Source organism: Camarhynchus parvulus, chromosome 1A (assembly GCF_901933205.1).
Source record: "Camarhynchus parvulus chromosome 1A, STF_HiC, whole genome shotgun sequence".
Lineage (NCBI taxonomy): Eukaryota > Metazoa > Chordata > Aves > Passeriformes > Thraupidae > Camarhynchus > Camarhynchus parvulus.
Window position 1 is genome coordinate 15,653,854 of NC_044586.1, and position 25,508 is coordinate 15,679,361.

At 41.0% G+C, this 25,508-nt stretch overlaps 3 protein-coding genes across 3 annotated transcripts in view; 1 reads left to right on the forward strand and 2 right to left on the reverse strand.

The window, feature by feature from the left end:
• Positions 1 to 401, reverse strand: part of LRMP (lymphoid restricted membrane protein) — a 38,336-nt gene extending 37,935 nt beyond the window's left edge. Inside the window, 1 exon segment of the mRNA XM_030959769.1 lies at positions 349 to 401. Within this exon segment, the coding sequence (XP_030815629.1) occupies positions 349 to 401 (53 nt within the window).
• Positions 402 to 408: 7 nt separating this feature from the next.
• SPX (spexin hormone) lies at positions 409 to 8,041 on the forward strand. The gene is made up of 6 exons (XM_030959770.1): positions 409 to 423; positions 4,573 to 4,653; positions 4,791 to 4,848; positions 5,739 to 5,801; positions 6,434 to 6,517; positions 7,983 to 8,041. The coding sequence occupies exons 1-6, from the start codon at positions 409 to 411 to the stop codon at positions 8,039 to 8,041; spliced, it is 360 nt and encodes a 119-aa protein (XP_030815630.1).
• A 3,775-nt stretch (positions 8,042 to 11,816) lies between these two features.
• Positions 11,817 to 25,508, reverse strand: part of GYS2 (glycogen synthase 2) — a 41,025-nt gene continuing 27,333 nt past the window's right edge. The window contains exons 8-16 of the mRNA XM_030960228.1: positions 24,104 to 24,210; positions 22,034 to 22,093; positions 21,301 to 21,379; positions 20,662 to 20,775; positions 18,195 to 18,321; positions 16,816 to 16,911; positions 14,885 to 15,048; positions 13,658 to 13,738; positions 11,817 to 12,038 (exon numbers count right to left, since the gene is read on the reverse strand). Coding sequence (XP_030816088.1) covers positions 11,817 to 12,038; positions 13,658 to 13,738; positions 14,885 to 15,048; positions 16,816 to 16,911; positions 18,195 to 18,321; positions 20,662 to 20,775; positions 21,301 to 21,379; positions 22,034 to 22,093; positions 24,104 to 24,210 — 1,050 coding nt within the window. The remainder of the gene's footprint in view (positions 12,039 to 13,657; positions 13,739 to 14,884; positions 15,049 to 16,815; positions 16,912 to 18,194; positions 18,322 to 20,661; positions 20,776 to 21,300; positions 21,380 to 22,033; positions 22,094 to 24,103; positions 24,211 to 25,508) is intronic.

Consider the following 25,508-nt stretch of genomic DNA (forward strand, 5'->3'; position numbering starts at 1 on the left):
ACTTACTGCAAATGAAATGCAACATGCTTTGTAATTTCCTACTTTGCGGGCTCTGCCATGACATTTCACAGACTTTTATGATGCTGCAGTAGCATGTAGGAGCCAGAAGCGTACTGTGCCAGGTGCTGCTCAGCAGCCAGACACAAGTGGGATGGATTTCCCAGAGAGTTACCAAACTAACAGGAAAAAAATCCCAAAGGAGATGAGAATAAGTACAAAGCAAAGGTCATAAGTTCTGGGAGATTTATACCTTGGCAGCACCAGTGTTTGCTGATGTACCCAGTGACCACCTACGCCCCAGCTGCAGCTTTTCCTCAGGAGCAAGCCATGGGTCACTGCTGCCCTTACCAGGATACAATACTGTATCCTATATTTCCAGGGGAATATTTGGGAAGGTGCATGGTCGTGATGCAAGTCAGTGTGGTAAGTTTGACCCCATTGGTTAAAACTCCAGCACAAGAGAACATTTCCCCCTCACTTCAGCACTGAACTTCAACGCCAGAAATCAGCTTTGTATCACTTACAGCGTCAGGATATGCAACCCGTGCCCTTTAGATCATCTCAAAAAATAAGAATAGGTTATGTTCTTTCTAATAAGGGGTCCTGCTGCTATAGCAAGCTTCCCTCTACTTTTCTCTCTCAGGGTATTGATTACATGCCAGAGCCACTTCCTCCTGCAGGTGAATCAGCTGAGAAATGGCAGCGCTGACAATGAGTGTTTGGTGCGCAGCTCATCATCCCAAAGTGCCACAGCTTTTTGGTGTGTTATGATCCATAACCCAATTATAGGCTGCTTCGTCTTTCAAGAGTACGAGCTCACATGTGCCCACACAGAGCCATAGCTCATTTGTGAATGCAAACACTCTCAGTACCTGCACAGCTCTTTTGTGAATGCAAACACTCTCAGTACCTGCACTGCCTTCCCAAAACACTGCCTCCTGTCCCTGTTTACAAATACACTGTGTCCCATACCATCCTAGAAGTGGTTGGATTTCTGGGAAGGGTGAGATGGCCACCTTTTCATAGAATCATGGTAAGAAAAAGCTTTGAAGGGAGAAGCCAATTCTCTTAAATTTTGATCGCTGAAGTAGAATTGACAAACCTGGAGTTCTTTGTTCTGCAGGCAGACTCCTTAGAGATTTCCAAGGAAAAGGTTCTGAAATACACTTTTGTTTGAAAACCAAAGCAACTTGGAGTCACTGGTCATAGTAAAAATAGATGGATTTAGAACTCTAAGTCATAAAGGCACAGACAATTTAAGGGAAAAATAAAAACCATTGGAAAATAAAAATATAAAAAAATCCCAAAGCCCCAAACCATTATGGAAATGCAGTTTGAGGTTGGGTTCATTTCACCTGATGTGAAAGGTCAAGGTCAATTGTCTCTTGCTACAGGGAGTGACTAAACTCCTGACTTTTAGACACCATGGTGGCACTGAGGCATCTGATGGTACAGCAATAAAACCCTTTAATTTAAGATGATGCTGTCAAGATCCTGCTTTTGTTCTTGAGCTGGTGGTCACCTGACCCCATAACAAGGCAGTTCAGATTTTGATCTGCTCAGTTCAGCTCCCTGCTGCCCTCCAGGCAGCTCCAAACAAGCCCAGATCTCAACAAGGATTCCCATGGGACTCAGAATACAGCCAGGTTTGGAAGAGAGACTGAGACTCCAGCAACACCAAGTCAGAGTCACTCAGATTTTGCCAAATGGTCACAAGAAAAACTCAAGCTGTTTTCCTCCAGCATGGTAACATCTTTCTCCATGCCTCCCGTCCTCCTCCTCTTCTCCCCAGCTGCAACGGGAGGGGCTGAGCTGGTTTGACCCCCTGTTTCTTTTGTGTTATCTTGTCTCATTCCAGTGGCAGGAAAAGCAGGATTTCTTTTCAGTGCCAGATATTTCCTACTAGGAGGAGAACCATCCTGAAGAGATCATACTTCACACTGCCAACCCCAAAGGCAGGGGGTTAATTTTCACAGGCTCAGCTGAATATTTTGATTCCAGCCCCGTGGTGTGTGCAAAACAGGAAGATATGAAGTCACTCCAGAAGGCAATAGGGGAGTAGCTTTACCTTTTCCAAGCCTCTGCATGCTAAATGTCTCCTGGATGAAATGCACAGTCCCCTTCTAAGGCTAGGGGTTAAGCATCATCAAGAAATGTCTCTGATCTGCCAGAGCACAGGGAAAAGAGCAGGGAAAAGAAACTTCACAGTGAAGTAGATGCAAGTAGAATCCCTTCTGCTAGGATGCATCAGGGCATGGCCTTTTAAAAAGGGTAACAGCAGCACCTAGCCACCACAGGAGCTGCTTGAGACCAAAACCGGAACTTCCCTCTGGTTTCTTGTCTCTACACCAGCACGAGCTGCAGCTGATGGCAGTTCTGTATATTCGGTGAGCAATTCTGTGTGGCATGAGCAGGGAACAGAGTGAAACCCCCCAAAAGCTGGACAGCAATTGCACCTTCACTTAATAATGTGCTTCAGAGCAGTGTCACAGACACACAGTGGCAGGGAGGAGTTCACAGTGAGCAGCAGCAGAGCCTGTCTGCACACTCCTCCTTGAACTCCACATCCATGAGCCAGTGTTTGTCACATGCATGGCCTAACCTGGATTTTTGTCACACCATGGGCTGGCCCTGTTCATGAAGCTGCTGCAGTCAACTTTCCATTGGCCAATCTTCAAATCAGCAAATTTCTACCTCCCTGCTTGCTTTGCTTCTCCTTCTGCTTCCATCAGGTTTACAAAGGAAAAAGTACAGGGGGAGAGATGAAAACCCTGGCTACAGAGCAAGCAAGGCCAGGCATACAGTGTGATTGACTCTCTGCCTGAGGACCAAAGCAACTCTCCATGACTGCAATGAGCCCAACAATAACCCAGAAGGAGCTCATGGAAATTTCTTCCCTGATCCCTGCCTTTTTTTCTGTTCACTGCTCCACTGTTTAACCTATTCAAGCCCATGAGCTGGACTTTTACTCCAGCCAATCCATGGGACAGAAAAGTGTTTCTGACTATTAGGATTCAGGATTTATTGGGTATTTTGGGTCTTTTTTGTTGATGCTGTTGTTGAGCTTTATACTTTTACTTGTGTGCAAGAAAATTAGATGCAAAAGATCATCAAAGAATCAAACCACAGACTACATCCTCTGAATGTATGCAAGGAATAACTTCAGGCTAGTGACACTGGGGAAGTCACTTCTTTCTTGATGCTGGTGAGTAATTTACCAGCTTTTCCAGCTCCCACAATGGATGCTAATCTGATCTATTGTGGATTATCCTGGGTAAACTCTCACCATCCATATTAATACCCACTCTGGCTGTGATTATTGATCATCCAGCAGGAAGGTGAGCGTTGCAAACGCACAGGGCTGATGCTGATGTATTCAGGAGGTGTTCACCTGTTTAATGGGGTGCATCTCCAAGTGCATCCATCTTTCAATCATTTCAATCATGACTTCCTGCAAGGCTGCAGGTTTCCCTCAGGAGTCATCAGACCTTCTGCTTCTCCATCTACAGGGCTGACAAGAGATCCCTTCAGACTCCTCCGCCCTGCCATGGAAGGGGAGGGCATCTCCACTCTGAAGATTTAAAAAGGGACCCCTGGCCATGTAGGAAGGAGATCTTGTAACACATCATCCCAAGGAAAGAAGACTGAAGGTTTGTCACTGAGATAAGTATGAAGGTAAGTGAGAATTTTTTGGTCTTTAGCAAACATTTAGTTTGCAATTAATGCTTTCTTTTTCATGTGAGTGCAATATTTAGGAACTGCAGGGGGGCTTAAGAAATTTTCCTTAAAAATAACCCAGAAGAAATACACACATAGATATATTATATGTATTTTAAACAACTGTATTAAAAATACACCAATAGTACAACCTCTCAAACTCAGGATGAAATGAACCACTGTGAAACATACAGTTAGATTCCCTGGTGCCCATCACTGTTAGCAATACATGAATAACAACATGGTTTGTGTGAACAAGCAGAGGTGCAACTTGTGCACAGAGGATTCATGCTCAATGCCTCCATTTGCATGTGCTGCATCAGCAAACAAACTCCAAGAATCAAAAAAAAACGGTCTTGTGACTTTTTTTCAATCATGGTTGATATTGATAGAATGCTAAATTTAAAACATTTTTTCTTTTTTTTTTAACCTGAGGAAGTAGAGATTTTGTTTCTTGGTTGGTTTGTTTGTTTGGAATGACAAGCCCCCTACATTTGCTTGTTGTCTATGGTTTGGTAAAATCAAGGTAGATTTTATACCATCTTTACCCATTAGTTTGTACATTATCCTCACTTCTGGAGGATCTGATGTCCTTGTAAATAGGACCACAAAAGGTGCTTGCCTTGATGGCAGCTCTCACCAGGATGGAATAGATTTGAGTAAAAAGAATAAAGTTAAATTTAAGATTAATCCTCTGATCAGATCAGCGTGCACTGAAACCCACCCTGAGCAAGAGGAGGTTGGGAGCAAGACGGGGACAAGGCAGCAGCTGGGAACACATTTAGATGTGAAGTTGGGAGGATGTGCAAATGTGAAAGACTCTTCCTGCACCTTGCGGTTCTCTGTTGTGCACAGGGGCCGCATAAACCCTCAGCATCTGCCCTGGCACTGCTCCTGGCCGCGTCCTTCGTCACCTTCTCCTGGAGCGCCCCTCAGGTGAGCCCAGGCTGGAGCTCATGAAGCTCAGAGCTTGGTGCCATTAAGTATTTGCATTAATTAGCAATGGCATGGAATGTTGACATGTCTCTTTCCCCTCTTTTTTATTTTTTATTTTTTTTTAATTTGGCATAAAGGCTCATTTCCAAAGGAGAAACTGGACTCCTCAGGCCATGCTGTATTTGAAGGGTGCACGTAAGTCTCGAGCTCTTCCCATTTTGAGGAGATAATTTTCCCCACCCCGGATTATTCCTTGGTTCCACACAAGCAGGATATCCTGAGGATGCTGTGGGGATAGAAGTTTTGAGGCTTGCAGGAGGGATGTGCTAATTGCATGGTGCTAATTATGTCGTGGTCAGATCTTTGGTCCCTGTGCAGGCCATTCACTTCCCAGATGGACTCAATGCTCCTTGTGGGTCCTTCCCACTCAGAATAGCCTCAGATTCTGTACTTAGATAGAGATGTTGTCCTTTGATCCAAATCATCAAATATAACAGAAATATTAATATGAAAAATTGTATTCTGAATTGTGGATTTAAAATTAAAAGCTATCAGGGAGGGCAGGTATAAAGAGAGGAAGAAAAAAAGCTCCCTGTAAATTAGATAAAAAAAGGTCATAATCCTGAGAGAAATGCAAAAGGGAGACAATATAAATAACTGCAAAATAAAATAAATATAAGCTCCAAACGACTGTAAAGATAACTGAAAGTTCTAGTGACATTAATACAATTATTTCTATTAATAAAAGTGAAGATTTTGGCCCGTTTTGTTCTTTTAAAAAAATTCTTCCAACTGAATAATGCATTGTGTTCCTTCCCTAGTGAGGTTTTATCATTCTTATTGATGCACAGGAAGCAGTGTGATTTTATTTTGTTAGTTTGGGATTTGGGATGGGTTTTTTTCTTCTTCTTTTTTCTTTTTTTTTTTATAAAAATACAATTTAAAAGCCAATACTTCACAGTCCAGCAAAGAGATTGAAGGCTCTTGACCATGTACAAAATTGAAAAGAGTCCTTTAGGGATTATGAAGTAGGAATTACAACAAGTTTGGGGGCTATTTTCACCCTTGTGTCACTGCTTTTGTAGAGGGACGTCGCTTCATCGCAGATGAGAGCCAGAGGAAGGACCTGTATGACAGAGTGCAGCTGGGTGAGTCCATCAGCACAGGGCTGTGGAGCCCATCCACCTCCCCAGCTTATGGGAGAAATCCCTGGAAAGGGAAGGGGATTTGTTTTCCTGGAATCACGGTCAAGGAAACAACTAAACCTCCTTTTTTTAGTCCCTTCACTCCAACCAGCACGTGACAAAGACTGACTTCCCTCTCTGGTGCACCTGTGTGATTTCATTTACATAATTTCCAGACTGACCTGTCTGCTAAGTGGGATTTTCATGAATGCTTTTGACTTTCTTTTTGCACTGGAAAAAAGAATCAAATCAAGCTATTAATTGTGCTGAAGTGACAAATGGCAGAAGCAGGCCAATCCACACTAGGCAAGGTTTCTGGAAGGAACAGGATGTTGTAAAAAAGTTAGGAACTTAAAAAAATGAAAATGTTCTTTTTACCTTCCAAGGGATTTTGAAATAACCTCCCTTTTAAAAAGATTGCTAATCTCTTGTGTTAATTATCAGGCTGGTTTTCAGCAGACAATGCTATAGAATGAAGGAGAAAATATCTTCTTGTCTTTGATCTCTAGTTATAGAAATAATGAAAAAGCAAAGAACAAAGAAAGAAATGCCATAAGACACTAACAAACCATGCATCTCTGATTTTTTCGTTCTAGAAACACGCAGCCATAACACAAATCCTTTATCCCTTTCTGAAGCTGCTGCGCTGTTCCTTACTGCCTTACAGAAAGCACAGGAAGGTAAATGCATGTTTTGTCTTACTCTGACTTTTAAAAAGGTGGTTTTTCAGTATTTCATTTACTAGCAAATTAATCTAGAAGGTCTGTTTTGAACCGAGATATTGCTCAACAGAGAGCCCTGTATGGGAGTGCACATTTACACAGATTACAACATGAGCTACATAATGATAGCAGGTAAATATTTGTGTATTCTGCTTTTAATTTTCTCTTTGGATGTTTTACTGGTTTGGATTCAAGGGAATGGCTATTTTTCAATTTAATTTTTCACCCAAATCTTTTCTGGGATTACTTTTTCTATAGCATATTGTTTGCTTGAGAAAATTTTATTCCTCCACTGGATTTGGTGCAAAGGTTTAAAAGAATCCATAAGAACCCCAGGAGAGGAGCTGTTGGTTTCACATCACCAGGCTGAGACCCTAAACCTTTACTCTCCATGTCCTCTGCCCTTAAATCTCTCACCTCTTCAGCTACCACAGACTTTTTTTTTTTGGGGAAATGGAGCTGGGGCTCTGTGCTTAGCCCTCTCTTCCCTGCCCTGGCAGAACTCTGAACAAAAACAAAAACAATAAAAAAAACCCAAAACCAACCAAACAAAAAAACCAACAAAAAACCCCCAAACAAACAAAAAACCAAACAAACAAAACCCCCACACAAACAAACAAAACAAAAATCCAAACCAAACCAAAACAAAACAAAAAACAAAACCAAAAAAACCACCACAAAACCCCCCAAACAACAACAACAACAACAACAAAACACCAAAAAAACCCCCAAAAAAACCAAACCAAAAAAAAAAAAAATCAGTGGCATTTTGGAGAGAGAAAAAGGCAGAATAAAAAAATGAGCTTAGTGCTTTGGACAAAATATGTGAGCACTTCTAAAGTTAAATCAGTGAAAGTGTCATTTGCATGTCAACAAAAGCTTCTGCTGAAGGTGTATTTTTCCAATTTTAGTGGTATTTTCCTGCCTGTTGTTGCTGTAGCAGGGGAGATGGACAGCAACAGAGAAAAAAGGGTGAAATATCTGAGAGAGATAAGCAGAACTGGCAGCTTGTTTGAAAAAAAAAAACTAGGTGGAGTAACATTTCCATCTCTGTGGTAGGAAATAACCAGTCAAACCTGGGTAAGCCATGCACTTTCAGATCAGCTGATTTTAGACCTAACTGAGGCAATGCACAAGGGAAGAACAAATCTATTATTTTCTTCAGTGTGATTTTTTTTCCCATGTGCTAACTCACCCCTCTGGACACGGTTTGTAGTTTTCTTCTTCAGCAAACAGAAAAATTCCTACATTTAAAAATGAGAGAAGACATGATTGTTTTTAGAGATGCTGCCTCTGTCTCTCTTAGCTGAGCAGTCACACTGCACTGAATCTGTGCCTAAAGTAATCTGAAAGCTGAAAACTTTGGCTGGCTGAACTTACTTCATCTACAACTTATTTCTCTCCATTGTGTCTTGTCTTACAGTGGAAGAAGAAAACAGTGAACACCCTGGCTACTTGACAGACAGTCTATTAAATTGGTGAAATTATTTTAAATGTCTTTAACATTTGTACAGCTTTGAACCTGAAAGCATAACTTGTGTAAGTAAAGTGTTTCATCCATTCTCACTGAAGGTCCCAAAGGGTGAGGTGTTTTCACATCGCAAAATTTTGAATGCAAAGGGATTAAAAGGTACTAGATCAGATAAGGAAAGCATCTGTAAAGTTCCTACTTTCTTTAGAGCACTTTGTGTGTCTCATCTGAAATTAAAAATACATGGCATCAGCTCACCTGAAAAGATAATTAAAACTATCTTTTTGGACAACTTCATTTGAAAGTTTTTCAATTGTCATTGGGAAACCTTTTACCACCTTCCACTCAGCTGAATAGTGAAGCTTTTTGAACCCTGATAAAGACAGATTCCATTACTACTTCACTGGTGGCCCTGTAGGCTGCTGATGGTCAATAAATTCAGTGAGATACAAAAACATTCCAGCTATCTGTGACTGCAAAACTGCTGATTTTTTTTTCTTTTAAATTTTTATTTGGCAGGTATCAGTCAGCACAGAGAATAGGCAGCAGCACTTATTGCCTCAGTCCACTCCTGCAGAAATACTCTGAAAAATCCTACTGAGCAAGTCCCAGCACATAAAGACAGTTTGGGGACAGGTCTTGCATTATCAAGGCCTCATTAAACACTGTTTTGTGATTGTACTCTTTCTGAGTTGCAGAACTGGAATTATGCATAAATCTGTTAATTATCATTCTGTGCTGATAAGGATGTATTATATGTAGTTCTGTGGTCTAACTGGAAAGCCCTCTGTAGTTCTGATGTAATTAAAGAATAGCCACATGATTTCTGTGTCCAAGTAACTGTTTTATTTTTTTAACCTTCTAGTCATGCTCTTCATCTTTTAATGTTAAATTCCCCCGATCTTTCTCATAATACTGCTGATTAACTCACACTAACTGTGATGCTGCTTTACCTCAACACAAAGAAATACAGCTGAAGGAACAGAGGAATTTATTTGTTTCATGGGATTAGAGGCACTTTCAGTCATTATTTATAATCTGTATCACTCCACTGAGGAACTGGTGAAAGCAAAGTGCCCTGTTTTGTTCATTTTTAAGCACTGATATATCTTCCAATGGCAGTGTTTGTTCTATGACAGAACATTCATGATGAACTTCACCTCAAGACCAGCAGTATCCACCTGAATTCTTTCATGATTTTAAATGCCCTTTGTTTCCAGCATATTTGGAATATCTCAGGTGCGTCTAACTGATTTTCCAGCACGTTTCACAGGATCATCAGTCTGTGCTCAGACAAAAATTAGCATGGAATCAGAGAACATAATCCTAGAATGGCCTAGTCTGGAAGGGACCTAAAAGATCATCCAGTTCCAAATGCTGGGACACCTTCCACTAGAAAAGTGAAAAGTAGAGGAGTTATACATCCTTTTGTTTATCAGTGTACTGAAATTTATATGCCTCTGCCTGTCCCAGTGACACAGAAACTGCACCCACCCTATTCCCAGCTGACTGATTTTTGTGTGTGCTCCTGATTTAAGGTCTCAAGCTTAAACAATTCTTCACAAATATCATGAAACAGAATAGACCTTATGCCTTGCTGAGGAGTTGTTTGTGAAACCCCAGTGATTTCCATCTGGAAGACAATCCCTTATGTAACAGATAGCTGCTACCAAGTTTGTCAGGTGTTGGGAATGTGTGGCACTTAATTTAGGCAATCTGTTGCTGTGGCTGAATGAGAAGCTGTTCCTCCAATGCTATAAATTCAACATACAGAAATGTTTTGCTGTAGATAAATTGCCTTGTTACTAATGGTTAACCCTGGAATCAAGGCAGAGCTAACACGAGTCCAAGGTGTGGGGCAGAGGTTGCTTTGGCCACTGCAGGACCTGAATCTGAGAATTCAGATTGGTCCTACCTCAAATCTGAGCACTTTCTAACACCAGGAGGGTGCTCAAAGCATGTGAGTGTGCTGAAACACACACAGCCTTCCTGCTCTACAGCAGAGCTGAGAAATACAAGCAATAGTACAGATTTCTCAGTTTATTTATGAAAACATCAACTTTCAATCAATATGCCCTTTATATGTTCTTTCTTTGGGACTCTCAGTCATTACATCTTTTGACTCTCTAAGGGAACTCTGATGAGGAGCACTTTGTGGAAGAAACACAAAATGCAGTTCTCCACATAGTAAACTGTGTGAAGGAAAAGATTTGCCGTATCTTTGCTTTCACCATTTTTATATGAAAAATTACTAAGTGTTGAATTACCTTTTAAATGGCTAAAGAAATAGTGACTCCTTTAAATTCCAAGTAAGTTTTTACCATAAAAGCTGGAACCTGACTTCTGAGAATATTCTTTCAAGTATCTGAATCAGCTTAAGATTGAAAGTCCAGATTTAAAACTGATTTTAGGTGGTCAAAAATACAAATAGGCACATTGTCACTTTTATCCTAAGTGGCCTATAGTCAGAACCATGTCATCAAGCATTGGTTAAGTGTTTAAAAGGTAGGAGCCTAACCAAAGTTGGACATCTAGGCTCCCCCTGGGATTGACAGGAAAGGCAAATACCTCCAAAGGTTACATTGACCCACCTGCTGAAGGACAGGCTGAATAAAGTTCTGGAAATGTCTTTTCTTGAGCAGCATAAGAAATTTTTGATGCACAAACTTGAAAAACAAGAGATTGATCTCTAACCTCTTCATGACAAGATGTGCTTCTGGCACTCTCTGCATCCCTAGGAGCTGAAATACTTCTAAAAGTTTTCTGTAAGGCAAATGAAATGTTTAGCTCTTGTTGTGAGGATCAGTTATCCCCCAAGAACTTTGAAGTCTCAAGTGCTTTTCAAAATTATATCTTAAAAGTTTTTTAGCATTATTTGTTAGGATTAGGTCTCTTCTGGAAGAAGTGAAATAGAGCATGGACTAATGGAAATTACTGATCCGTGAATGTTGTCACATTGTGTGGCTTCTTGTCTGCAGGGGAAGGTGCCACTCAAGGAAATTTTGTCATTCCCTTTAGCCAAGTTACATTAATTTCCTCCCAAACCAGTTTGTTAACAAACTTAGAATCCACAACAAGATGAAAATAAAAGAGACATACCAGAGGAATCAGAAAATAAATGGTCTGCTGTTTATTGTGGGTCTAAATGATGTCAGAAAGATGACTTCATTTGTCTCTAAAATTCAAATGCCACTGCATAAGACTTGATATTGTTCCACAGGAAGTATGTTTTACCACTGGATTAAGACACTTCTGTTTGCTGTAAAAAAATGTTATGTAAGCTTACACTAAACAGCATCAGGAAAAAGAAAGACCATTTTCTTTTCAGTGTATCTTTAAACTCTTCCAATATTTCTCCAGTGTAACACTTTTTTTTTCCTCTAATTTTTTGAGCTCTGGTTTAAAGTTCACGTTAGTTTAGGAGGGGAAAAGGGGAAACATAAATGAAGCAGAAATTTCTTTGGGATACCCAAAATGTAGCTATTTGTCTAGACTATGATTAATACAGATGATTCCACAGACAAAGGTATGATCTGCAGTTTGTATAAGCTCCTGAGGGGATTGTTGCATCCTCTAGTTTTATTAAGCCTGAAAAATCTCTTTTACCTCAAAGGGGCATAGAAAAATTGTCATTTAAACTACTTTCAAGGTGAAATAATATTAGGCTTTCCAAAAGTGTAGCTCAAGTAACATTTAAGGTTCCCCTAATTACATCACACTGTCCTTAACACAAAGCTTGCCAAGCCTACGGGAGAAACTGTTGAGTGGATGGGGAGAGCAGCCAGTTCAGTTCCTGTATTCTCCATGCTGCTTCTTCTTTCCTTGTGGCAAGGCTCCAAGGGAAAAGGGGGACTTGATGTTCTGCCTATCCCTTTCAGCTTCCTCATCCTCATCGTATCTCTCATCCTCATCTTCATCCTCAGCTTCACTGTGGTGAGGGCTGGAATGCTGGGAGACAGAGGGCGACGGCGGCACTGACGAAGGCCTGGGGAACCTGAAACCTTCCGTCTGGCAGGGACAGAAGCAAGGTGAATGTGTCAGCTGAGCTCCTCAATTGGTTTTATACAGCAATTTAAGGCTATCAGCACTTCAGAGGAAGCCAGTGGAAGTCAGCTGTAAGCTAGACCTGCCCTGCAATCTAAAATTAAGCTTCTCTTAACCCAGATCCCCTCAGTCCTCCTCTGCCAGTAAATACACTCTTGTATGACAGAGATGTTTACCCTGTGCCATAAACAACATCCTTCCCTTCCAGCATTGCTTTTTGCAAAACATGGCTATCTTTACTGAGCCTTAAAACAATCAGCACATGACAAAATCCTTCTGTATTCTGTAGTCAGAATATGCTTACTGAAATTCAGGATTCAATCTGAACATTCAAAACAGTTTTCTAGTTATAATGTCAGCATCTGCAAAACCAGCAAAGGGTTTTGGTCTGAACCTCCTCTCTCCTTACTAAAAAAATAAAAAAGAGTCGCGCTTTGAGGTTTGGTTCCAAGTAACATTGTTCTGAGCAGCCTCTCTTCTCAAACTGGTGCTAATCTGGACTAGGCAAGAACTGTTTGAAGGTGTGCCTTTAAAGTGACCCTTTGCAGTTCCAGCCAACATCCCATGCTCAGAAGAAGGCAATACCTTGCCTTGCTTTCCCTAGAACATCCTTTCCCAACTCCCCTCTGTTTGGTTGGTGCAGAACATTTCCATGGCATTTAGAAGAAGCAAAAAGGAGAAGCAGTCACTCTTCCAAGAGGAATTTCAAGGGCCAGTTCCTCAGCTGGTGCAAAGTGTCATGGTCCTATCCAGCTCAGTCTAAATCATCTGAAGACCTGTTCCTGTGTCCCACCTGGTAACCCCTGTGTTTGGATCTGATACCAGTAGGTTGTGGTGTAACCCCAGTTAGCAACTCAGCCCCACACGGCCTCAGCGCACTCCCTCCTGGAGAGGCCAAGGAGGGAATCAAAAGGGGGAAAGTGGGAAAGCTCGTGGTTAGATTAAGACAGTTTAGTAGGGAAAGCAAAAGCTGTGCACACAAGCAAAGCAAATCCAGGAATTCCTTCCCCACTTCCCATGGGCAAGCAGGAGTTCAGCCATCCCCAGAAGAGCAGGGCCCCATCACAGGTAGCAGTGACTTGAAAAGACAAATGGTAGCATTCTGAACATCCCCTTTTCCTCCTTCTTCCCCCAGCTTTATATACTGAGCATGATGCCCTAAGGTCTGGAGTGTCCCTTTGGCCAGCTGGGGTCAGCTGTCCTGGCTGTGTCCCCTCCCAATTCCCTGTGTACCCCCCAGCCCCTCACTGACAGGGTGGGTGAGGAGTAGAAAAGTTCTTGGCTCTGTTCAAGCCCTGCTTAGCAAGAACTAAACCATCCCTGTGCTATCAGCACTGCTTTCAGCACAAATCCAAAACACAGCCCAGCTACTGGGAGAAAAATTAACTCTGTCCCAGCCCAAAACAGAATACTCCTGTCTAGAGACTGGGTCTATAACTTAAGCTTTTAACTAGGAGTTCCTAATTCTCTTTATTTAAACCCGAACTCTCCCGAACTCTTGTTAATTCTCTTCTCCCTTACACTCTTCCTCTCTCTCCTTGTAAAGCAGGCAAAACGAACTCATCTCCAAAAGCGGACTTTACCTTTGGTGGAGCACTTGGTTCCATCTCAAATTTATCTGGGAATGTTCTGCTGAGGGCCAAGTGTCTGGCATGCATGTAATACTGCAACAAAACAGAGAAGGCATTACAAGTCATAGAGATCTTGGGTAGATTTAAGCAAGGAGGGAAAGGAGCATTAAAATGAGTTATCTTCTAAAAGATGGTGCTGAACGAAGGCTAAACGTGTTTTCTGATATGCAGAACCCAGCTGATATCACTGCTTGTACTGTGAAGTGATGAGCCATTCATGACAGATTCACACCAAAGAAGTCTGGAGCAGAAGCTGAATAAGGTATCTGCAAGATGTATTAAAATGGAAACTAGGACTTGTCTTGGTCAGTGTAGTTCCTATTGAGTGACAGGTATTCTTCATCCCTCAGGAAAGAACTGGGTTTTTTTAACAAGGAAAATTTACATTTTTAAGTGCATATATGTATTACACATAAGTTTTAGGCTCATTCAAAGTCACTTTGGACTGCACTGAAGCATGTGTAACAGCGACAGAGAAGTAACGTTTATGAGTTCACTGATGCCTGGTATTTAAGAATTTGACAAAAATATTTTTAGATCCACTGTATTCCTGAGTTTGAAGCACATGCACGGAAAAAATAGCTCGTTATATCTTATGCAGTGTTGGGAACCATATAAATACTAAGGTTCACACACAGGTATCAGAGCGGGAAAAGGTTCAAAATAGTTACAAAACTCATATATGTGCATCCACTTCTTTAGTCCTGCAGAATTGAGAATAATACTTCACTACTGTCTTCTAAATAGGTGGTACTGTAATGCCCTGTGTCAAATTAAGAACACTACCTTGCATTTAAAGTACAGAGGTAGTTAAGGAGTTTTGAGGAGCCACAGAGCCCAGCAACATTTCATGGAGGATGGGAAGGATTTTTGAAAGTGTCCAGATGACTGAGGAATACAAATCCTCCTTAGTGCAGGTGTTGCCAACACCACCAGATTTTTACATTGTGTTTAGCACCATCAAGAGCTCGGTGGTGTGACTGGATTCTGCTCTAATCTGTTCAGTCTCTCCTTGCCACTGGAGCACAGAAGGATCACACTGAAATGTGCAGGCTCTGCCTTTATCCCCTTGCAGAGGGGAATTTCAGCATGGGGCTGTGTCCTTGCACTGCAGCACTGTGCTGAAGGCTCTGGCCAGGCCTATGAGCCTGGAATGTTTAATGCCTCTTTCTCACACACCCTGCCCAGGTACTTCCAGTCCAGGAGGTCGGAGAGGCGCTCGGTGCGGTTCCTCTGGATGATCCTCTGGCGCCGGTTCTGCTGGCAGAACCCGTACAGGAACTGGGTCAGCTGGTTGCACGACTCGTCCGGCGAGCGGAACCTCCTGTCCACAATGTAGATCCCTGAGGGGCACGAGGGAGGCCGAGGTGAGTGGGACTGAAGATAGGACCTGACCTCCTACACCTTCAATCTACCTTCTGTCAGGTAACAAATGTTACATGCAGCTTATTCTTTTTAATGTTAAAAGACAGCTACAACTGGAACATTTGTTACCATTCTGATGAAATGGAGAGATGCAGAGAAATATGCTATTTTTTTTAACTTTAATTTTTTCTACTTTTCAGGCTGAAATTCAGCAAATTCTTCAAAACTCAGAGGCTTTGTTGATGATGTGTAAGTATGTCCAAAAAGGTTCAAGTTTCTGGATAAAGATATATAATTTTTATTTCCCATAATTTTAAAAATACTGACTTCTTAAAGAAAACATAATCAATCTAGTGCGTTCCTAGCTTGCTGTAGAATTCACAAGTGTGGATGGCCAGAATCAGGCTGTAGGAGAGAGGCTGTGTTTTCTGTAGAAATACAAGTGTTTCCATAGAGACAGCTAACTCACATACATCATTCAACAGACAATTCTAGCAGTGAGAGGGCAGAGGTAAACTTTGCCTCTACATTGTTGAGATTAATACTTTATTTTTGCCACCCTCCTTAAACCAGAGTGTTGGGAAGAAAAGGGTGCCAGACCTCGCAGCTCTCTTAATGGACATAAGAGATGCAAAACTACCTTAATGAAGTGCTTGGGACCAGCACAGTAATTTATACAACTGACACCTGTGTTTTGGCAGAGAATAGCAACCGACCTGTGTTCTGTGGTCTCTCTGTAGGGTCTCAAAGACATGTTCACCCAGGCAGGTGTATCTAGATTTTGTACCTGGCTCTAACCCTTGCCTTTAGGTCAGGCAAAGGTGGCACCAGTGCGGGGCTGTCACTGCCTGATTGTGGAAACAAGCCCAGGTACTTGGAAAGAGGCCCTAGTTTGAGAATATATTCAATATTCACAGAACCACAGAATCACAGAATGGTTCAGGCTGGAAGGGACCTTAAAGATCATCAAGTTCCAATCCCTGCCATGGGCAGGGACACCTGCTGCTATCCCAGGCTGCTCAGAGCCCCATCCAGCCTGGCCTTGGACACTTCCAGAGAGGGGGCATCCAGTCAGCCCTGGCTAAGCAAAGAGGAAAGGACAGGGAGGGAGGGCTGTGCCTTGCTCTGTACCTCGGGGAGGCCACAGCTTTAGTGACAACTGCACCAGCTGGAAAACAGGGACAAACAACCCTAAAAGGAGGAGCTACTGAGGCAGAGGATGACTCAAGAGGCAGAATCATCCTGACACACCAGGCATTGGCACTCCAGTTATGAACCTGAGCAGATCACTATTTGAAGTAGTATTTCCATGGCTTTTTTTTTTTAAGTGTACACGGTAATTTAATGTTTGTTTGGGGAGGGTCATGTTACTGGTCTCAAATCCCAGACTATTGAGAGAAGCAGACTTTCCCAGCTTCTTTGGAAGGCTTAGAGCATTATAACCAGAGGCACTAAAGTGAAATGCTGGGAGACTCCAGACTGATATGAGCAGTGATGAATTTGGAAGAATATGGAAAATGAAAGGTTAAAGGGAGACCAAAAAAAAACCCGTAAAGGGTTTGGATAAATATGAAAGCTGAAATCCCTTGTGCAACTTAACAAGATATTCAGAGCTCTGAATATATTCCCCTAATGCATTTCCTTGTCCTAGAGAAACACAAATTTGAGGGGTAACAGCATGGTTGCTGTGCTTTTTGCTTTCCTAACTCAGAGGTGATATTTTGATATGCTGTTAAAGTTTTTACCATAAGCTTCTGGGTCAGCAACATGTTCCTGCATGAAACAGCCAAATCCAGAGAGGTTTGTGGTTACACTGGGGATGCCCATCACAGTACATTCAGCTGCAGAAGGAAACAGGCAAAAAGGGCTTCAGGACAATACACCTGCAATGGTTTCACCTTTATGAGGGAAAAAAAAAACCAAAATAGGCAGACAGAAAGTCCCATAACAATAAAGCTGCTCTGAAAATGTCAAGTGAAAACTATAATTATGTTTTGTTGTGGATTATTGGAAAAAATATAAAAAGAAATTTTAAACACAAAATTCATCCTGTGTTTGCAAACATGTGTTTGTGTTCCAGAGCAGCTAAACTGAAAACTTTCTGGGAGTGCAGTTTCGACACAGAGAACCCCAATACATGGTCAGGACTATCTGGATTTTAAATTGGAGCCTAATGTACACCTATGTTCATTAGTTGTTCACAACTCTTTACAAAACTGAATCTCATAGGGGCAGGAGCATATCAAACTTTGGATTTCGATAGTTTGCCAACAGGTCTCTATAGCAGGAAAAAAAACTCCTCCAAAATAAAAATCCCACCCCAAAACAACAAACCCCATGATTAACTCAGGACTTCATCCACAGTAGATGTGGAGCTAGTTTTATAAAATCAGAAAATGTATGGATTTTTTGTAGTTTTTTCTGTCACATCCATGTGTAAAGATAATTGCTTACCCTCCTTAAAAAGTTTTTGCCAAGGAGCCTAAGCCTAACCTAAACTAGCATGCAGACTCTAGTCTTACAAAAGTGCAGAGACATCTACATGGCCTTCACTCATATGACAATAAAACTGGTGTCTATAAAATAGTTATAAATGCACCTTTAAAAAGCAGTCTTTGTTTCTGGGAGACACAAATGGGTATTGATAAAGAGAATATTTTAAGTCAGAATCTATATGCTCTCTGCATTTTTAGAAATTTCCAGTTAATTCAGTGAGATTCACCACCACTGCATGTATTTCTGTTAAATAATAGCTATGGCATTACATAATTCTCTCAAACTTGTTATCTTGAATTAAATCCACTGAGCTACGTCAGCTGGTAGCATCAGATTTCTTGCCCTGCTTTTCTTAATATTTACATTCCTGCACACCTTTTTAAAAAATCCTTCGACCAAGAATTAAGTTTTAAAAATTATTTCTTGTTCTAAAGCCATAAAAAATCAAAAAATTACACATTAGTACGGGAAACAGTAAACTGCAGGGACAGTTTTGCCAGCAGTAAGACCTTTGCATGGCAGAGGAAACAGAGTTTAAAGAGTTTTTGCAGCACTTCAGAAGGAACTGGCTGCATCAACAGAATGGGTATTCATCTTTCTACACTAGTTAAGGGTACAAAATTCCTACCTGGAGTGTAGCCCCAAGGTTCATAGTATGATGGGAATACACCAAGGTGGCAGCCTCTAACAAACTCCTCATAGTCCAAGGGCAGCAAGGGGCTTGTTGAAGACAGAAACTCTGGATGTAGGATCACCTGGATATTCAAAACTTATGTTAGAGGTGAAAGAAAACCATCATTGATATATTTCAATTATCAATAAGTTTAGGCACCTTTATTCACCCTGGTCTTTTTCTAAGTATCTGGACAGCACCTCCTTTGGCCATCCATCTGTTATCTACCCCACTGCTCACACTACAACACATCCTGCCGGTGTGCACTCTTGTCCTGGAAATAGGACTCATGATGAGCCCCCTTTTCACTGGACAGGTATTTAGCTTTATCTTTCTCCACCAAGGAGGCCCATATGCACTGAGAATTAGGCCTAAGGCTGTGGCATTTAGCAAGATTTGGTCTCTTGTACAAAGGTATGGAGGATTTACAAAGGCCTGGAATGACAGGACAAGGGCGAACGGCTTCACACTCTCAGAGAGCAGGTTAAGATTGGATATCAGGAAGAAATTCTTCTCTGTGAGGGTGGAGAGGCTCTGGCACAGGTTGCCCAGAAAAGCTGTGGCTACCTCTGGATCCCTGGAAGTGTCCAAGGCCAGGCTGGATGGAGCTGTGAGCAACTTGGGCTGGTGGAAGGTGTCCCTGCCCATGACAGGGGGATGGAATGAAATTATCTCTAAGGTCCCTCCCAACACAAACTATTCTATGATCTTACTGGGATGTCTCTCTAGGAAGAGGCCTCAGACAGACACAGCACTTCTGAACGTCACAGCATTTCCTGAGATAAAGGAATGTTCACTGTACTCAACAGATCTCCCAAGAATGGATGGAATTTTGAAAGCAGACACATTATAGCCCTGTCACCACAAACCTGTGCCTAATTAATCTTGCTGAAAGACACCTCTAAGGACCAAAGTTAATTTATCTGCATGACTCTCCGGGGCTTGGGGTTACTGCCCTACATCCGCTACTTAGTTGAGAAGTGCCTTGTATGTGGTGCTCAGTCAGCTTCGGGAGGAAGAAACATAAGGGAATGGTTTAAACTGCTCTGGGTTTATCTTCCTGCATGAACATACCACAGCCATTATTCCATGCTCAGGATGTGCTTTTATCCCTTCTTAATAAAATTGTCATGCTACTCACTTGAGTAAACAAATGAATGTACTCAACCAGTAAATGGGCTGTAAGCTCATTTTGCAAGCTTAGTTGATCCCAGTGATTTCACTGGAATTGCTGAGGGTATTTTTCACATGCCAGCTGTGTCTGCCTGAATATGTTGTACCCCTCTCAAAATTACTTTCAATTTGAAGTTTACAGAATTTTTTAAAATGGTATTCAGGTCATCAAGTATTAAGCCTGTTCATGCAGGAGGTAATTTTTCAGTGGTAATGACAGATCTCTACAAACTTGACATCTGCTGAGAAGCAGATCATCATGTCTGCTGTGTTATATCCTTTCTGCTCTGTAATGCCTTCAAGCAGTTAATTGTGAGGCATTTTTTACTACATCTGTACACAGTGCATCCTTCCCCCCTACTTTTGTTACATCTTGTGTATTATTACCATATTATGATCCCAGAATTTATTGGAGTTAATGCTTGTATGTTAAGCCAGGAAGAAGCAACTAGGAAGTATAAGAAAATATTTACTCAGGTATAGCCATGGGTTTAAAAAGAAACTAAGAATAATTAATATGCCATTGTTAGAGATACTTTGGATCTGGCTTTAAAGAAAAGGTTTGGAAGAGGAAGAATTTGCAATTTTAGGTTCAACCTTGACTAGACAGATGTTGAGATAGTCAAGTTAGAATATAAGAAATTGCCAGGAAAAAAACAACTTTGGCAGACCTGTGAAAGCAGAAGCTGATAATTTCTGTGGTTTGACTAATAAACATGGAAAAAAGGAAAATATTTATTTGCACTAATTTAGTTTCAACAGGTGATGTAAACATGAGCATGGCACAAACAGCAATTCTTTCTGCTCAAAGCCCTGGTTAATCTTTTACAGAAAATGCTGAGCATCAGGGTGTTGCTCTTAAGAGATGAATCAATACTCCAGGAATGTCTGTGCTGAAACCTTGGACCTGCAGTTTTGAGCAAGTGAATCTATGCCAGAGTTTTCTATCTGGGTGCAAATGACCCATAGCACTTTCTTGATTTCCGCAGTTAGCAGCTACTCATTCAGTGCAGGAGGCAGCAATGGAAACAGCTCCCTAACCTCAGATTCCTAACTGGAAATTAGCTTGGCTAAACAGCACCTGAGGATCTCTGTGCAGTGACAAGCTGTTATTCCTGGAAAGGAAGAGAGAAGTACTCTAGCAGTACAATACCACCTATCAAGAATTTAACTGCACTCCCCAGTGATGCAGACTGAGAATGTTCAGAGAAATCTCATTTTGGGTCTCAAATGAGGAGCCAGAACGCACCTTCACGCGGTCTGTGCGGTTGTTGAACAGCCCAATGCGCCGGATGGTGCTGAGGATTGGGTCATTGCTGTCATCAATCATGTTGTGCGTGGTCACTGGAGGCAGAGAGTGTCTCTGAGCACAGAAAAGGCAATCCAAAAATCAGACAAACTCTTGGCAAACAGTCCTGTTTCTATTTTCTAAGGCTACTGGAAGACAGCGGCAAATTTTGTCAATAATGTAAATAAGCTTAATTTACCTCAAAATAAATTAATTTGTACTAACTTTAAGAAGGGCCCACCATTTAATTTTGAAGACTGTTAGTCAATGCTGTATCTCCTTAGCATTTGATTTCACATATTTAATAAAACTGGAAAAATCCAGGCTCAGGAACAACTCAAAGTTCACACTTGGCTCAGAATAAAAGAATTAGGAATGCATGTGACTGAAGCAATACCCATGGACTCCCCTAAAGGTCTGTTTGGGTCATACTCTCATTAAAAGCAATCAGAGCTGATTTTAAATGTTGCTGATAATAAGTGTATTTGCTGAAAACTTCTTCCCAATGCACACATATTGCTATGTTCCATACTCAATCCTTTTACATAATCACATTCATTATTTAGATTAGAAGTTTATACAAATAACACATTTTCTGACCTGAGTTGAAAAGATGGCTCTTTTCATAATGCTTATGTCATCTCGGTCAAGAATCTTGTTCAGGTCTGGGATTTCTCCTCTGCAAAGGAAACACACAACCAATTTTACCAAATGATTCATTTACCAAATGATTCATTGTCCTATTTGCAAAGAAAATGAAGAAATGGCCAACAAGGTCTGATCTGAAGTTTGCTGATATCAACGCGAACCTTTCCTTTGTTTTCATGGCCCTTCTATATTGCCTATATTGTGTTCTCCCATATACTTGCTGATCTCCTAATTAGCTTTTGAAAAAAAAGCAAAAGAATTGCTTTCTTCTGTTTTTTGGACACAGCTTTTTTTTACTGAAGTTCCAGTCATCTCACCTGTGCTTTAGGTCATTCACTTCCAACTGTCTTCTGAAACTACATGGCTGAATCACTAACACATTTTACTTTGTCTCTGGTGCTTTTTTAAGCTGAAGTAGCTAGTTTTTGACAGTGAATAAGCCTTTGTTACTTAGACATCCCTGTGTCTCTTAAGAGCCTTTCCACTACAAGCTGTTGGAACTTTTATTTTTTTCTCTGTGATTTGCCTGTTAAACAAGTATCCTGTTTATGGTCCCATATCTTCCTACCATGCCCTCCTATGGATGTCAAAATGCCTTACAAGAGCAGAAGCACAGAAACAGCACAAGTAAAGCCACCTGAACATGAGGCTCCACAAGGCAGAGCAAAGCAACTTATTCACTCACTTCAGCAAGGCATTGTAGAGTTTCCTTCCAAACTTTTCTTTCACAGACTGTGCAGTGTCCCTAGGAAGATAAATAAATATACATATAAAACAGGAGAATCCAGAACAAAGACAGCATAAAAGAGATTCCTGCTGCTGGAAATTAAACTGATAGACTGATGGAACCCAGGATGCAGAAGCAGACAGAGGTCTGGTTCTCAAAGCTTTTTTCTCCAGCCAGCAGTTGTGCTGATGGATTTCAGCAGAGCTGAGGATTTACCCTGCACCTACAGATGAGCGCACTGGGAAAGCCAGGGACAGGCTTTACTAGGGATTCCTTCTAGCCCTCTTCTCTGATCAGTAGACCACATGTCAGTTGTGAAAAAAAAGAGCATATATATGACCCTAGGTACTGTAACATGGTCATTAATAATGGACAGAGAGAGCTCCAGCTTCTCTTGACCTGGAAGAGAGATGCAAGATATAAGAATTAAACCAATAGGGGTTTTCAAAGCAAGCTTCCCCCTTCACTTTCTGCCTTATTTCCCAACTCACAGACTTTTGGAAACAAGTGTTAGACTTAAAGGTAGTTATCTTAGTTTGCAAAACAAAAAAAAAAAAAAAACTTCCTGAAAAGCTCAGGCCAAGTTTTAAGCCATTAATGAGGCCTGTGTCAGACAAATGTTATATTTTAGCTAAGGAAGAATTCCAGTGAACCCCAGTTCTGCATGCAAAGAGTCATTTTTATTATTCTGCCCGTGGCACAAATTTCTGTTGTCAAAACAGCAACTGCACTCTAAATTTGAGTGAATCTACTGAGAGTGAAGTTCCAATTCACAGAACCTTTCCTGCCTTTCTGATTTTTAATTATAATTTAGGCAAAAACAAAACTTGTTAGGTGAAATCTTAAACTTTACCAAGCTGGGAATCCACATACCTGTTTTTAGGTGCTCTTTCCCAGCTCACATAGACACAAGAGTGGATAAGTCAATTTTGGGTGAGTTGTAAAGCAGCCAAATGTTAAGCCACACTGATCCAAACCCCAGCAGGATCATTCCCACATGACTATACTTTCATAGATTGCCATGCACAATATCTAAAATTTAACCCAGATGGGATAGACTGCTTTTCCTGAAGCAAAGAAGGATTTTATACCCCAAGTCAGCCATCACATATTAATTTCTAAGTGCTGTATTCCTTTATAAGTGCCAACCTCTTCTTGTCTTTAATTTCAGTGGCATCCTGAAATCATTTGATATTATTATGAAATACTGCTAGCAGGTGGGTTTATCCTGGTTATGATTATGACCATGATGATGCTGCATACAGTGATGCAGAGAGTCTTCTGCTTTTCACAGAGAAGAACAGCTGAAAGCAGTCTTTTCCTATACAGAATCACACAGCAGTTAAAGTGAGGTGAAGGTTAATCCTGCTCCTGCTTCGCTTTTTTGTTTGAAAAGTTGCAAAATAAGTAGGGCTGTGACAATTTTCCTTTTATAGCTGTAAGTTTCACTGCTTGGTTATGGCCACTGCTCGTTGTAGTCCATATAGAAAATTACAGACAATTATTATCAACTGCTAATCTGCTGGATCACACAGTGCATATTTCTAAATAAAAGAAGATGTGTAATTTATTTCTTTTTCCCACAGAGAATCTCTCTGTTAAAAATGAGCAGGCAGTCTTTATTTATTAATTTCTCACAGTGAGAGAAGCTCACTGTGAAAAATGAGCAGGCAGTCTTTATTTCATGGGAGCTCTGTAGCACATCCAAAGGGAGTACCTGAAACATCCAGAAGACATTCAGAACACTGGATTTTCTAGAGCATTTTACTTTGTTGCTACAAAACAAGTACTATTTGCTAATAGAATGACAACACAAGTTAACTAAAAATAACTATGGACAAAAAAAAAAAAACAGACCTAAAAGAAGAAATATTTGACCTTCTTTATCTTTCCCATCACTTTCATCTCTGAAATACATTCTAGTTACCCACAATCCTCAGTTGTAGCAAAAAGAAGGAGCATTCTCCCGCTGAGACTTTTTTGCACGAGTCCCCCATCAGACTGTACCAGGGTGGGAATGGCAATTACCAGAGCTGCTTCCGGACTGCTTGTCCTTTCAAGGTTTCCACATTGAAGTTGTTGGTTTTTGCTGGCATGATGAAGAACACGATAACTGTAACATCAGCCTTGTGAACCTACATGACAAGAAATGGAGAGCAATTTAAAATAAAAAAAATTGATACAGGGTATCACAGCCAACTTCAAGAATTAGTCACAGGAAACGCCAAATACGCTTTGGTTTTCCAGGAAGGCTCAGATCTTGCTACAAACAAAGTTCTGTCAAATCAGAGATCAAGACAGAGATGTCACCCAGTTTCAATTTGGGCAATCAGATCTTCCTGAGCTCTCATGGTTTAAAGAACATGGCTTTGGCTGAGCACATAAACCGCAGAAAAATAAAAGTCCTACACACTTTCTCACCTGACACAAACTGTGCTGGCTCAAAGGAGTGAGTGCTTGGTTTACTATCTGAGGTATGCCTAGGCATGATATGAGGGATTTCTTACAGCAGAGAAAGAACAACCATTTTCTACCTGAAACTCTGGCAAAGAACCTGCCAGACATGCAAAAAGCCACAAGTCACTTCTTGCCCATCTCTCCCATCCAGCTATTTCAAAGGCAGAAAGCATTTGCTGTGCATTCTGACCCTTTATTTCTAGGTGGTTTGACTTGCTAGTTTCTCCTGTGCATGAACAACGTTCAAAATACCAGGAACATTCATTGCTGCATGAATGAGGTTTTACTCCTTTCAGCAACTGTTTAATGAAAAGCTAAGGGTGAACTCTGTTCAGAGCTGTAAAAATCAAATCACTTTGAATTGCCTCCATTTCAAATTTTAGATACAAAACCATTCAATAGTGTGCCTCTCAGACTCAGTCAGTTCTCTCAGACTGACACAGAGGGAAATGTATAGTATAAAAAAAACTATGGGAGTCATCTATCATGTTTATGTTAATTAATGTTCTTCCCTTCCCTCTCTTCCAAGTGGGTTCCAAATCCATCGTGCTACAATCCTAGTGTGCATTAACAATCTCTCCCAACATACGTATTTTATTTGCAAAATTTTAGTCAGGTTTTCAAACAGCAGAGGAAAATGTCTTTGTAAAATAATTTCATGCAATGGTATATACTTTCTAGGTTCAGGCACAATCCTGGGACTTGTTTAGGAAGTACCACCATTTCCAGACTTGTAATTAGTACAGGTAGTCTACTATTCCCAATGGAATTACCTCTTGAATTAATTACAGAGCAAGTGTTAGAACAGCTAATCAGATGCCGGCATCCACACTGGAAGAATAATGCAATAAATCCAGGCTCAGCTTCTGGGAGAAGCAAGAGTACACTGCTCTACAGAGCCTGGGAAAACTAGCCTGTTTCCTTCAATTTCCATCTGCCTTGTTTACCATGGATGTCATCAGCAAGAATTTCTTCA

Bases quoted from the DNA above. Each gene is read 5' to 3' on its own strand.
- SPX (XM_030959770.1), top strand. The intron at 4,849-5,738 runs GTAAGTCTCGAG...CTGCTTTTGTAG, and splicing joins GCTGTATTTGAAGGGTGCAC to AGGGACGTCGCTTCATCGCA. The intron at 5,802-6,433 runs GTGAGTCCATCA...TTTTCGTTCTAG, and splicing joins GTATGACAGAGTGCAGCTGG to AAACACGCAGCCATAACACA.